This window comes from Chiloscyllium plagiosum, unplaced genomic scaffold (genome assembly GCF_037043375.1).
Source record: "Chiloscyllium plagiosum isolate Xiang-an unplaced genomic scaffold, Cpla_swu_hap1 HiC_scaffold_8, whole genome shotgun sequence".
Taxonomy (NCBI): Eukaryota; Metazoa; Chordata; class Chondrichthyes; order Orectolobiformes; family Hemiscylliidae; genus Chiloscyllium; species Chiloscyllium plagiosum.
In genome coordinates this window covers 49365584-49381222 of record NW_028270146.1, presented here as the reverse complement: position 1 = coordinate 49381222, position 15639 = coordinate 49365584, and the positions used below count along the sequence as shown (strand labels likewise).

Genomic DNA, 15639 nt, shown 5'->3' with positions numbered 1-15639 from the left:
AAGGCTGGACATTGTCTCTTCAAGAGCTGTGCAGTGGTTACTCTTATGATACTGTCATGGTCAAATGCACCTGCAGCTGGCAAATTGGTGAGGCTGAGATCAAGTAGTCTTCCTTCTCTAAATTCAAACAACTTCAGATTTTGGAGGTCCGAAATGAACAAAATGAAATTGTTGAAGAAAATCAGCAGGTCTTGCAGCACACGTGGAGAGAAAACAGTGTTAAGGTTTTGAATCCAGTGACCCTTCTTCAGAATGGAACAGTTCCTTGCCACCCTCAGTGCTTCCCCCCAGGGTATGTTCAATATGGAGGAAGGACCAACTGGGTCTTCCAGTCAGTAGAACAGTACTTAACCAGGGATGGTGATGGTGGTATCTGGACAGACTCATGCTAATGCCTTAAAGATAATATTGATTGCCTTTATTCAGATTGTTGCTTGACTAGTAAATGTGACAGCTCTCCCAATTTTGGCACTCACCCCTAGATGATAGTAAGTAGGATTTGCAGAGTTGACCAGACCGTATTTGCTGTTGTTGTATTTAGTGCCGAGGTTGATGTCAGATGATCTGTCTTGTTTTGTTTAGACTTTCTGCCAATTGTTACAACTGAATGGATTGCTAGGTTATTTCAAAAGGGCAGTTAAAATTCAACCACATTGCTGTGGGTCTGGAGTCACATGTAGGCCAGACCAGGTAAGGGTGGCATTTTCTTTCCCTTCATTAATTAGCCAGATGTTTTTTTCTGACAATTAAAAATGGTTTGATTGTCATCATTAAGCTTTTACTTGCACCATCTGTCATGATTCGAGCTTGCTACCACTCTGCCACCGCTTCACCATCTAATGTACTGGAGTTCTTTGAAGCACTGATATGCGCTGTGGATAAAGGGGAGCCTCTCGGCACAGAATAAAGGAATTTCCAGAAAGCATTTGCTCAGATGCCACATCAATGGATATTTCAGAAAATAAAAGCTCATGGTGTAGGGAGTATCATACGAGCATGGAGAGAAGATTGGCTGGCTGGCAGGAAACAGTATGTGTAAATGATTCTTGGTTAAAAATCTGTTTGGCAGAATGTGATAAGATGAGTCCCACAGGTATCTGTTAAAATTTACAACAATGTTTTGGATGTGTTCTGTTGAAGGCATGAGGAAGTTGCAAGTGGATACAGGAAGGTAGCGTTAGTGGGCAAAAATCTGGCAGACGGCATAAAATGTGGGAAATGCGATGTTGTTCACTTTGGCAGGAAGAATGGAAACACAGTGTTTTACATAATGTGAGATTAAATGTGCAGAGGGAATCATATGTTCTGGTATGAGTCACAAAATGTTAGTATGCAGGTAAAGCACACTCAAGAAGGATAGAAAGTTGCTATCCTTTAGTTTAGAGGAAGTGAACAGTACTTTGTTTTCATATGAAGAGGAAAATAGATTTTCCCCAGATTTCTATTGTATATGTTAAGTGACAAGATACTTCCAGGTGAATGTTAGAATCCTGGGAAATTTTACTTTGTATTTTTCTTGCTAATTAATGAGAGTTAAATTAAATACGAGGATTGATGTGTTAATACTTATTTTGAACTTTTTAAATCCTGCTTGTGATATGCCCTGTTTAAGAGCTCTGTGAGTTGATATGATGGAAAACTACAGCTTATTCTTTTTTAACTAATTGACTTCATTGACCTACAACTATCTACTATAAGATACATTGATATAAGTAAATGCTACTCTGCATCATTTAAAGACACATGCTACAAACATATCAGATGCATGTATATACACAGCATAACATAGAGTAAAAGTTTATACCTTTATTGTCACAAAGCCTGAAGCAAAAACTACAGTTAATGAATCTTTTAATTCAGAGTTCTAAGTCATAATGGAATTGTTGTGGTCAATAGCTATTGAATTTATGCAACTCTTACCTTCATGTTTTGTTTGAGTGTTGACTGAAGAAATTCAACAACTTCCTGATTACCAGCAGCCAAAGCCTAAAAGCAAAGTCAGATACATTGATACAATTTAGCTTCACCCAAGTGAAAAATGTGATTCATATCACTGAGGTGCAAAAAGTTATCTTTAAATACTAGAAAGGAGTGATTGAGCTAAGACTATCAAAGTAGCTGTTTGGTAGTACAGACATTGAACATTGCTGAAAAATGAGACAGGCAGCCAAATACAAAAACAGAAATTGCTGAAAAAGCTGACTATGTCTGGCAGCATCTGTGGAGAGAAGTCAGAATTAACATTTTGGATCCACTGACACTTCCTCAGAACCAAATGTTTTTTCATCTTGCACTCATTAGGACAAACACAAGAATATTAAATTTCAAATTACAAAGCAATAATTTATGCTACAGGGGAAAGAAAAAGGTGCTGATTATTTAGCAAGTAAACCAATCAGCACTCATTTATTCTGTGGTATAAATTATTGTGGTTATTTGAAATTTGGCATTTTTGTATTTGCCCTGATAGGGCAAGAAGAACATTTCTCTCCTTTTAGCAAAGTAGCACATGTACATCATTTGGAAGGAATGCCACCTGGAGAGTTTTTTTGAACTTTCCTGGGTTTCTCTCAAATACCATACAATTGCATTTTCTTACAACTTTCAGTGGAGTTTGTCCATCGTAGCTACACTGGTCCATGTCGAGCCCTGCAAGGTGCCAAGCCTTCAATCCTTCCATGTCACCATATGCAGCCAGGCTATGTGCAAAAACAAAACAACGTTGTGTACTTTTCTCACAGAGGCAGAAATAGCAAATGTAGAGCTCATTTTGTTTAAAGGGCATCAATAAGTTGGTAAATATCTTGCGTATTTGCTAATGTCATCATGAGTCAACTCATAATCTGTTCAGCTTTACATAAGTACATTAATGCTTCATCATAAAAACTGAGTGGATAAAAGAATAATCTCTTATCTAAAAGGTAATTTTAAATCAATAATTTCTTGTTACAAAGGGAATTGAACTACCTATCTAAATAACCAAAAACTCACAAAAGCACAGGGCAGAAGGCAAAAAAAAATTCTGTCAAGATTTACATTGGGGAAAGAAAGGATAAAGTATTGAATTTTCAGACCTCTGCCAGTCTTGTGTTCTGACATGTGTAGATGTGCATCATCAGCATAGGAAGATGTTTCTAGCATCATTGCTAGAGCATCTTTTGTAGGACGTAATTCTTTTGAATTTTCTTCAGCAGAATAGTGAAGGTCCAGACTGGACATAGGCTCAACTCTAACATTGGATCCACAACTTTTCAGAAACAGCAGAGCTGAGATGGGAAGCTTTTTTCCTTCCTCAAATGGCAATTAGAATCTCCAAAGCAGAGCTGGAACCTCATAGTTGTAAACCCATGCAGCAGGTCATTAATAGACAGCAGAGATGATAAGGCATGTGAGTATCAAGAAAAACGTTGTTTGTAAAAAAACTTCAATGTCCTTTCATTGGCATCTTTTGGCTATCCGCAATCTTTCTAACTCAAGTCAACAAAAGTAATTAGATATGGAATTGTCATAAATCATAAACTCAAGGAGTATTTATAATGTACATGTTCTTTCTCATTCATTACATATCAATTGAAGATTAATATTTTGCTTACTGTAATGGCAAATTATTGCAGTGAAACACTGCAGCATCGGGTGCTATTGTTAACTGTTTTATCTCTTCAGATACTGGCCTCTTCTTCAAAATCACCATTAACCTGCCTCTCCTCAAACATCAACCTTTGACCATAAAGCTTTAAGCTATAGAGCAGAAGTAGCCATTTAGCCCATTGAGTCTGCTCTACTACTCAATGAGATCATGACTGATCTGATAATCCTCGACTCCATTTTCCTGCATTTTCCCATAATAATTGATTCCCTTACTGATTAACCATCTGTATGTCAGCCTTTAACAACCTAGGTTCAACAGCCCTCTGTGGTAAAGAATTCCACAGATTCACTACCCTCAGAGAAGAAATTCCTCCTCATCTCTGTCTTAAACACACAATGTTCATTCTGTAATTATATCCTTTTGTCCTAGATTCTCCCTCAAAGGAAAAAGAAACATTTTTACATCTACCCGATCAAATCTGAGAGCCACTCTTTTTTTTGAGATATTTTCAGTGTTGGAGCTGATTTCCTTAAATTCTAGGAGAAGTAATTGCTGCTTTGTAAGCTGATGCATTGTTTCAGAACTTTGGGAATAAAAAAAGATCAAAACAACAACACTTTAAAAAGGAGGAAGACAGAAAAATGCAGTGACCACACGGTGCGTGAATCAAATGGAGAATTAAACATGCACTGCTGTCTGACTCAGCAGTGAATCTGCACAGCTGACTGTTCTGCTGTTTGATTTCAAGTATCTCTGGACATCAAAGTTTGTTTGAAGAAAAATGAGCAAATAGCAAAATTCACAGCTGACCTTCAAGAAACCTGTGTCAGGGAGCTTACAGCAGGGGAGCAACTAAGTGGCTTTTTATGGTATTACCTTACTGATGTTTTTTGTAAACTTACAATAGTGAGTGGAGTGGGTTCTTTTTAATTATATGTTTTATTGAGATCTGTCTCTTGATTAAAATTTCCTGGGTCTGTAGATTGTTAAGATGCAAAGATGGCCTTTAGTAGAGTGATGTGCTCTTCCTGTTGGATATGGGAGAATAGAGAGAGCTTACATGTTACTAATGATTATGTCTGCAGAAAGTGGTGGTTGTGAATTGGATCACATGGATCAGTTGGAGTGGCAGTTAGAGGCAATGAGGAATTTACAGGAGCTGGGGGTGTGATGCAGGAAAGGAGATAACCAAAGGTACAGCCAGGTAGGTGAGTTACTTCTAGGAAAGGTTGGAGAGAGAGGCAGGTTGCGCAGGAGTCTCCTTTGGCTATCCCCATTTCAAACAAGTATGCTGTTTTGGAAAATGTAGGGGTCGATGGATTCTCAGTGGAATGGAGCACTGATAGCCATGTTTCTGGTACTGAGACTAGCTCTAATACAATGAGGATTCCAATGATTCCAAGCAATCGATGGTGATAGAGGTCTCTCTAGTCAGAGGCACAGACAGATGTTTCTGCAGCCGACAGCGAGACATCAGAATGGTGTGTTGCCTCCCTGGTGACAGGATCAAGAATATCTTGGACAGTATGCAGAACATTCTCAAAGGGGAGGGGGACAAGCAGGAGATTGTTCTATACATTGGAACTAATGATATAGAAAGAGAAAAGGATGAGATTATGAGGAGAAAATATAGTAAGTTAGACAGGAATTCAAAAAGGAGATCCTCAAGGTAGTAATATCTGGATTACTCTCAGTGCCACAAGCGAGTGAGTTTAGAAATTGGAGGATAGAACAGAGAAATGTGTGGCTGAGGAGCTGGTACAGAGGAGAAGGATTCACACTTTTTTGATCATTAGAATTGTTTCTGGGGTAGCAGTGACCTACATAACAAGAACGGATTGCACCTGAATTGGAAAGGGACTAATTTACTAGTAGGGAGATTTTTTAGAGCTGTTTGGAAGGATTTGAGATCAAGGGAGATAGTGAGGAAAGAGGTCTGAGACTGGTACATTTTTGGGAAAGGGGCAAGTCAAACAGTCAAGGTAGGCAGGACAGGAGTGATAAATGAAACTGCATTTATTTCAGTGCAAGAGGCCTATCAGTTAAGGCAGATGAACTGAAGGCATGATTGAGAATATGGGACTGGGATATCATAACAATTATGGAGACGTGGCTCAGGGATGGAAAGGACCGGCAGTTTAATATTCCAGGGTATGGATGGTATAGGAAGGATAAAAAGGGGGGCAAGAGAGGAAGGGGAATGGCATTTTTGATTAGGGATAACATTATTGCTGTAGTTTGGGAGGATATTCCTGGGAATAGGTCCAGGGAAGTTATTTGGGTGGAACTGAGAAATAAGAAAGGGATGATGACTTTATTGGGATTGTATTATAGACTCCCTAATCGTGGGAGATTGAGAAACAAATTTGTAAGGAGATCTCAGTTATCTGAAAGAACATTCAGATACAGGACGAATGTGCAAACTCCACATAGGCAGATGCACAAGGTTGGAACTGAAACCGTTCTCCTGGCACTGTGAAGCAGCAGTGCTAACCACTGAGCCACTGTGGACATTGAACAAGGTTATCTGAGATTACAAAGAGATCTTGATTAATTGGGTCAATGGGCTGAGGAATGACAGACAGGAGTTTAATTTTGATAACTGCGAGGTATTGCATTTTGCTAAAACAAACAAGGGCAAGACTTATGCAATTAAAAGTTTGGCCTTGGGGTGTACTGTAGAACAGAGACCTAGGAGTTCAGGTACAGAATTGTTTAAAGTTTGCGTCACAAGGTGATTAAGAAGGCATTTAGCACACTTGCTTTCATTGCTCAGACCTTTGAATATAGGAAGTGGGATGACATATAGAGATTATACAGGACATTGGTGAGGCTTCTTCTGGGGTACTGTGTCCAGTTCTGGTGTCCTTATTATAGGAAGGATATTATTAAGCTGAAGAGGGCTCAGAAAAGATTTCCAAGGATTTTGACGGGTTTGGAGGGTTTGAGCTATAGGGAAAAGCTGAAAAGGCTGCACTATTTTCCCTGGAGCATCAGAGGCAGAGGAGTGACCTTTTGAGGTTTATAAAATCATGGGGATCATGGATAGGTGAATAGACAAGGTTTTTGCCTCAGGTTGGGAGAGTTCAAAACTAGAGGGCATAGGTTTAGGGTGAGAGAGGGAAAATTTAAAAGTGGCCTAAAGGGCAGCTTTTTCCCGCAGAGTGGTGTGTGTACAGAATGAGCTACCACAGGAAATGGTGGAGGCTGCTATAATTACAACATTTGAAAGGCATCTGGATAGGTTTATGAATAGAAAAGGTTTAGAGGGATTTGGGCCAAATGCTGGCAAATAGGACTGGATTTATTTAGGATATCTGGTCAGCATGGGCGAGTTAAATGAAGGGTCTGTTTCCATGCTGGATATCTCTATATTAGTAGGGTGATAATGGTAAGGGATTTTAATGTTCCAAACATAGACTGGGACTGCTATAGTGTTAAAAGCTTGGATGGAGAGAAATTTATTAATTGTGTAGAGTCAGTTCTGATTTAATGCAATAGTTCTGTTCTGGTGTGATCTCATGTTTTAACAAAATCGCACGTAGCCGCACCATTTTAACTAATGGGGCTGGAATATGGACTTTAGTAAGGCAGTTGACAAGATTTCTCATGGTTGACTGGTTAGCAGTGTTAGATCACATGGAATAAAGGGACAACTAGCCATTTGGATACAGAACTGGCTCAAAGGTAGAAGACAGAGGGTGGTGGTGGAGGGTTGTTTTTCAGACTGGAGGCCAGTGACCAGTGGTGTGCCACCGGGATCTGTGCTGAGTCCACTGCTGTTCCTCATTTATCGACATGATTTGGATGTGAACACAGGAGGTACAGTTAGCAAGTTTGCAGATGACACCAAAATTGGAGGTGTAGTGGACAACAAAGAAGGTTACCTCAGATTACAACAGGATCTTGGGTCAATGGGCCGAGGAGTGGCAGATGGAGTTTAATTTAGAGAAATGTGAGGCGCTGCATTTTGAAAAGGCAAATCAGGGCAGGACTTACATACTTAATGGTAAGGTCCTGGGCAGTGTTGCTGAATAAAAGAGACCTCAGAGTGCAGGTTTATTGTTTCTTGAAAGTGGAATTGCAGGTTGATAGAATAGTGAAGAAGGGACTTAGTATGCTTGCCTTTATTGGTCAATGCATTGCGTATAGGAGTTGGGATGACATGTTGCAGCTAAACAGAATATTGGTTAGGCCACTTTTAGAATACTGCATGCAGTTCTGGTCTCCCTACTATAGGGAGGATGTTGTGAAACTTGAAAGGGTTCAGAAAAGATTTACAAGGATGTTACTAGGGTTGGATTGTTGAGTCAAGATTAGATGAAGGGCGTTTGCTCAAAACGTTGATTTTCCTGCTCCTTGGATGCTGCCTGACCTGCTGTGCTTTTCCAGCACCACTCTAATCTTGACTCTAATCTCCAGCATCTGCAGTGCTCACTTCCACCTTGGATTGTTTGAGCTTTCGGGATTAGTGGTGCTGGAAAAGCACAGCAGTTCAGACAGCATCCGAGGAGCAGTAAAATCGACGTTTTGGGCAAAAGCCCTCATCAGGAAATATATCCTGGACAGAACTCCACTGGTCCTCACCTACCACCCCACCAACCTCCAGATACATTGTATCATCTTTCGTCATTTCTGCCACCTCCAAACAGACCCCACCACCAAGGATATATTTCCCTCCCCTCCCCTATCAGCGTTCCGGAAAGACCACTCCATCTGTGACTCCCTCGTCAGGTCCACACCCCCCACCAACCCAACCTCCACTCCTGGCACCTTCCCCTGCAACCGCAAGAAATGCAAAACTTGCGCCCACACCTCCCCCCTCACTTCCCTCCAAGGCCCCAAGGGATCCTTCCATATCCATCACAACTTCACCTGCACCTCCACACACATCATTTCACTGCATCCACTGCACCCGATGTGGCCTCCTCTACATTGGGGAGACAGGCCGCCTACTTGCGGAACGTTTCAGAGAACACCTCTGGGACACCCTCACCAACCAACCCAACCGCCCCATGGTTGAACACTTTAACTCCCCCTCCCACTCCACCAAGGACATGCAGGTCTGTGGCCTCCTCCATCGCCAGACCATGGCATCACGATGCCTGGAGGAAGAGCGCCTCATCTTCCGCCTAGGAACCCTCCAACCACAAGGGATGAATGCAGATTTCTCTAGCTTTCTCATTTCCCCTCCCCCCACCTTATCTCAGTCCCAACCCTCGGACTCAGCACCGCCTTCTTGACCTGCAATCTTCTTCCCGACCTCTCCGCCCCCACCCCCACTCCGGCCTGTCACCCTCACCTTAACCTCCTTCCACCTATCGCATTCCCAACGCCCCTCCCCCAAGGCCCTCCTCCCTACCTTTTATCTTAGCCTGCTTGGCACACCCTCCTCATTCCTGAAGAAGGGCTTATGCACGAAACGTCGATTCTCCTTCTCCTTGGATGCTGCCTGACCTGCTGCGCTTTTCCAGCAACACATTTTTAGCTCTTCCCTATCTGTCCTCAATCACACTTTTCATTGCCTGGGGTTTCTGGTAGGTCATGCCTTGATTGATACTCCAGTGCAGAGAAGGAAGTTGAGAATACCCATGGTGGTGGGGCCAAACAAACCAAGAGATAACTGGGCATTCTTGGAAAATATGTATGGTGAGCTGTGAGCAGCATATTATGAGCTTTGCAGATGAAATCCTTCAACTTGGTTCATGCAGTCAAGGTGCACCAAACTCTGCGGGACTCTGGAACTGTTCAAGTAGCAAGGAATTCTGCTGTTATTTTCTCCACCTGCACAATCACTGTTCTTAAATGCACATGCCATTTATCTCCAAATTGTCAATATCAGACCTTGGTGGAACACTATGTTCCATACGTGTCAGAGCTCCCACTTGGTGTAACTCTGGGATCCACCTTCAACACTAGATGGCATTCTGAACAGGCATCAGGAAACCTTACAAATACATAAGAATGCCCTTTGCGCTCTATAACGCCACTGCCACCTGCCCACATTTGGTGGATAAAGATTTAGTAAACATTAATTTCCAATCTTTCTTAGTATATCTGGATGACATAAGATGAGACATTGTCTTATCCCACTTGTTGCAGTTTAATTTGAAAGTGAAACCAAAGAAGTGCCAACTTTTCTGGACCAAAGTATTGTATCTGAGTAATCTCATTACCAAGGAAGACACTATTCTTAATGATAGGAAAATCAAAGCAGTAAAGGAATGGTCCTGGTTTAAGATGTGAGGGAACTGTGTGGGTTCCTTTGACTAGCTGGCTACTGCAGATGGTTTGTGAAAGGCTATGCACAGTTGGATGCCACATTCCATTATTTACTGAGGAAATCAGAATGCTGCAAGAATGGTTGGGAACGGATATACAAGGAATGACTTCCTGGGACATCACAATTTGGCATCCAACTCCTTGTGAAGTCTCATTTTATACCTTCAAATAGAAACTTGTCTCATCATCTGTCCTTGGCTACCAAGGTTTCCATCTTCCTTTCAAAGAATTTCCTTGACCTCGGAGTGATGGTATCACAGAAGGTCAGAAAAGAGTGGTTACGGCTTAGGCCAGTTGGAGTCTCAAGCTGAATGAAAGGAACATGGAGAATTACTCCAATATGACACTCAAACTGCCAGCTTTGAGATGAGTTATTTCCCAGAGGTTTAGAGACAATCTAAGTGGTGCAGATTTTGAATGATTTATTGACAACAATCTAATCGGCTGCTTTGAAACTTCTGCCAAGCTGGGAGCAACAGAGACCCAGTGGGGTGCTGAACTTGTGTGTTTTGATTCCAGGTCTGTAAAAATTAGGGAACGTTAATCCAAAAATCTGATGCTGTCAGTTGGAAAACTGCCCATGGGAGGGAACATACCCCTACAAAGTTGGAGCTGCCTGTGGCTGATGCCATGTCCAAAGTCAAAAATAGAATTCATAGAACATAGAACAGTACAGCTACAGAACAGGCCCTTCAGCCCACGATGTTGTGCTGACCACTGAGCCTCATGTATGCACCCTCAAATTTCTGTGACCATATGCATGTCCAGTATTCTCTTAAATGTCCCCAATGACCTTGCTTCCACAACTGCTGCTGGCAACGCATTCCATGCTCTCACAACTCTCTGTGTAAAGAACCCGCCTCTGACATCCCCTCTATACTTTCCTCATACTTTCCTCCAACCAGCTTAAAACTATGACCCCTCGTGTTAGTCATTTCTGCCCTGGGAAATAATCTCTGGCTATCGACTCTATCTATGCCTCTCATTATCTTGTATACCTCAATTAGGTCCCCTCTCCTCCTCCTTTTCTCCAATGAAAAAAGTCCGAGCTTAGTCAACCTCTCTTCATAAGATATGCCCTCCAGTCCAGGCAGCATCCTGGTAAACCTCCTCTGAACCCTCTCCAAAGCATCCACATCTTTCCTATAATAGGGCGACCAGAACTGAATGCAGTATTCCAAGTGCGGTCTAACCAAAGTTTTATAGAGCTGCAACAAGATCTCACAACTCTTAAGCTCAATCCCCCTGTTAATGAAAGCCAAAACACCATATGCTTTCTTAACAACCCTGTCCACTTGGGTGGCCATGTTAAGGGATCTATGTACCTGCACACCAAGATCCCTCTGTTCCTCCACACTGCCAAGAATCCTATCCTTAATCCTGTACTCAGCTTTCAAATTTGACCTTCCAAAATGCATTACCTCGCATTTATCCAGATTGAACTCCATCTGCCACCTCTCAGCCCATCTCTGCATCCTGTCAATGTCCCGCTGCAGCCTACAACAGCCCTCTATACTGTCAATGACACCGCCAACCTTTGTGTCGTCTGCAAACTTGCTGACCCATTCTTCAATCCCCTCATCCAAGTCATTAATAAAAATTACAAACAATAGAGGCCCAAGGACAGAGCCCTGTGGAATACCACTCACCACAGACTTCCAGGTAGAATATTTTCCTTCTACTACCACTCACTGTCTTCTGTTGGCCAGCCAATTCTGTATCCAGACAGCTAGGTTCCCCTGTATCCCATTCCTCCTGACCTTTTGAATGAGCCTACCACGGGGAACCTTATCAAATGCCTTGCTGAAGTCCACATACACCACATCCACAGCTCAACCCTCAACAACCTTTCTAGTCACATCCTCAAAGAACTCAATAAGGCTTGTGAGGCATGACCTGCCCCTCACAATTCCAATCCTAATTCCCTTTAATATTCAGATTAAGTTCCAGAAGCGTCACTGATCGCCAAGAGATCTCTGGAGGTTCTTGCAATGGATTTTTCCAGTCCTTAAACCACGGTAGTAACAGGACTGAGCACATTTTTGTACTCATGGATGTCTTGGTGCCCTTAGTGCTGCAAGTTAGTATAAATGCGGGCTTAGGTGAATACTGGGCTTCGTTGAGTAAGGCGAGCAAGGTAAGATTCTTTAATCTTCCTTATCTAAAGAGGTAGAGATGGCAATTGGGGCAGTGATGTGCTCCTCCTACCAGATGTGAGAGGTGAGAAAGCAGTCTAGTATACCTGATCACTACGTCCTCAGGACGTGTGAGCGACTGCAGCTCGTTACAAACTGCGTTGGACACTGAGTGGCTGCATGAAAGTCTGAAGGAGGTGGGTGAGCAGCTAGAGGTTGTTGTGCACAGTGGTAGCAACAACATAGGCAGAAAGTGGAATGAGTCCCTGGGGTATGAGGGCAGGAAGTTAGGAGATTAGCTGAAAAGCAGGACCTCGAGGTTAGTAGTCTCTGGGTTACTACCAGGGCCACGTGCTAGTGAGGCAAGGAATAGAAAGATACAAGAAATGAATGTATGGCTAAGGAGCTGGTGCAGGGGGCAAGGTTTCAGGTTCTTGGATCAATAGGACTTCTTCTGGGGCAAGGAGTGACCTGTACAAGAGGGACGGGTTGCAACTAAGCTAAAGGGGAACCGATTCCTTCACAAGGAGGCTCACTAGTGCTACTTAGGATTGTTTAAACTGGAGAGGCAGGGGGGCTGGGATACCGAGCAGCAGGTCAGCAAATGGAGGGATTGAGGGAAACGTAGATAATAGGATTAATAAATCAGAAAGGACAGATAGAGACAGGTAAATGAACACCATGGTACTAAGGGGTTGAAGTGTGTTTATTTCAATGCAAGGAGTATTGTCGGTAAGGCAGATGAGCTTCATCCTGAATCCCACTTTAAAGACCACAATTTCCCTTCCCATATGGTTGAAGATGCCCTCCAATGCATCTCATTCACGTCACGCACCTCCACCCTCATACTCCATCCCTCCAACAGTAAAAAGGACAGAACACCCCTGGTGCTCACCTTCCACCCTACCAACCTTTGCATAAAACACATCATCCGCCGACATTTCCGCCACCTCCAAACAGACCCCACCACCAGGGATGTATTTCCCTCCCCACCACATTCCGCTTTCCACAAAGACTGTTCCCTCCGTGACTACCTGGTCAGGTCCACGCCCCCCAACAACCCACCCACCCCTCCTGGCACCTTCCACCGCAGGAATTGCAAAACCTGCACTCACACGTGCCCTCCCCCCTCACCTCCATCCAAAGGAGGGACCAAAGTTTCACCTACACATCCACTAATGTAATTTATTGTATCCTTGCTCCTGATGCGGCCTCCTATACTTTGGGGAGACTGGACGCCTTCTTGCAGAGTGCTTTAGGGAACATCTCCGGGACACCCACACCAATCAACCTCACTGCCCCATGGCCCAACATTTTAACTCCCCCTCCCACTCTGCCGAAGATATGCAGGTCCTGGGCCTCCTCCACCGCCACTCCCTCATCTCCGGACACCTGGAGGAAGAACGCCTCGGAACACTTCAACCCAGGGCATCAATGTGGACTTCACCACTTTCCTCATTTCCCCTCCCCCACCTTACCCCAATTCCAATCTTCCAGCTCAGCACCATCCTCATTACTTGTCCTACTTGCCAATCTTCTTTCCCATCCATCTGCTCCACTCTCCTCTCTGACCTATCACCTTCATCCCCACCTCCATCCACCTATTGTACTCTTGGCTACCTTCTCCCCAGCCCCACCCCCATCTCATTTATCTTTCCACCCTGGAGGTTCCTTGCCTTCATTCCTGATGAAGGGCTTTTGCCATAAACGTCAATTTTCCTGCTCCTTGGATGCTACCTGACCTGCTATGCTTTTCCAGCACCACTCTAATCTAGACTCTGATCTCCAGTATCTGCAGTCCTCATTTTTGTCTACTTCATCCTGGATCAGTACATGGGACTTAGATGTCGTGGCTCTTACAGAGACTTGCAATTGGTTGGGAGCAGGGCAGGACGGGCTACTCAACGTCCCAGAGTTTCATTGTTTTAGATGAGATAGAGGGGAAGGTAAAAGAGGTGGAGGAGTTGCATTACTAATCAGGGAGAATGTTACACCTGCCTTCAGAGACGACATATGGTGGGCTCATCCACTGAGGCAATATGGGTAGAGCTCAAAAATAAGATGGGTGACAAAGATGATCAATTAGGGTAGAGCAGTGAATGTTGTCTACATGTATTTTAGTAAAAAAGGGGGAGAAAGTGAGGACTGCAGATGCTGGAGATCAGAGCTGAAAAATGTGTTGCTGGAAAAGCACAGCAGGTCAGGCAGCATCAAAGGAGCAGGAGAATCGACATTTCAGGCATAAGCCCTTCTTCGGGAAGGGCTTTTATTTTGTATTTTAGTAAGGCTTTTGACAAGGTCCCTCATGGTAGGCTTATCCAAAAGACTAAGATGCATTCAGAGAGACCCAGCCATATTGATTCAGAATTGGGGAGAAAGTGAGGTCTGCAGATGCTGGAGATCAGAGATGGAAATGTGTTGCTGGAAAAGCGCAGCAGGTCAGACAGCATCTAGGGAACAGGAGAATCGACGTTTCGGGCATTAGCCCTTCTTCAGGAATGAGGGAAGTTGGTCCAGCAGGCTAAGATAAAAGATAGGGAGGAGGGACTTGGGGGAGGGGCGTCGGAAATGTGATAGGTGGAAAGAGGTCAAGGTGAGGGTGATAGGTCAGACTGGGGTGGGGGCGGAGAGGTCGGGAAGAAGATTGGGAATTTTCTTCCCGACCTCTCCGCCCCCACCCCAGTCTGACCTATCACCCTCACCTTGACCTCTTTCCACCTATCACATTTCCGACGCCCCTCCCCCAAGTCCCTCCTCCCTATCTTTTATCTTAGCCTGCTGGACCAACTTCCCTCATTCCTGAAGAAGGGCTAATGCCCGAAACGTCGATTCTCCTGTTCCCTTGATTCAGAATTGGCTTGCCATAGAAGGCAGAGGGTAGTGGTGAAAAGTTGTTTTTCAGGCTGGAGGTCCACGACTAGCAGTGTTCGGCAGGGATCTGTAGTGGGATCTCTGCTGTTTGTGAAATAAGTAAATGACTTTGACGAAAACATAGATGGGTAGGTTAATAAATTTGTGGACAAAACAAAAATCAGTGGAGATCTGGATAGTGCAGAAGATTTTCAAAAAATACCAGTTGCAGATATGGGCAGAGAAATGGCAGATGGAGTTTAATCTGTGCAAATGTGAGATGCAACACTTTGGGAGATCAAATGGTAAGGAAAACTATATAGTTAATGGCAAGAGCCTGTACAGCATTGATATACAGAGGCATCTTGGGGTTCAAGCTTCTTGAAAGTGGCCACAAAAGTAGATATGGGGGTGAAGAAGGCATATGGTATACTTGCCTTTATTGGTCGGGAAATTGAGTACAAGAGTCAGGACATCATGTTGCGAATTTATAAGACTTTGGTTAGGCTGCACTGAGAGTACTGTGTTCAAGTCTAGTCAACATATTATAGGAAGGATGTGAAAGCTTTGGAGAGAGTGCAAAAGAGGTTTGTCAGGATGCTGTTTGGATTAGAGACTATTAACTAGAAGGAGAGGCTAGAAAAACTCGGATTGTTTTCTCTGGAGTGGCAAAGGCTGAGGGGAGGCTTGATAGGAGTCTATAAAATTATGAGATACATAGATAGGGTTGACAGTCAGAATCTTTTTCTCGGAGTTGAAATGTCTAAATCTAGGGGGCATGAA

General features: G+C 43.5%; 1 protein-coding gene across 1 annotated transcript in view; it reads right to left on the bottom strand.

Moving 5' to 3' along the window:
- Positions 1-15639, bottom strand: part of LOC122553554 (60 kDa lysophospholipase-like) — a 122614-nt gene that overhangs the window by 13769 nt on the left and 93206 nt on the right. The window contains 2 exon segments of the mRNA XM_043697527.2: positions 1921-1986; positions 2600-2699. Of these exon segments, the coding sequence (XP_043553462.2) occupies positions 1921-1986; positions 2600-2699 (166 nt within the window).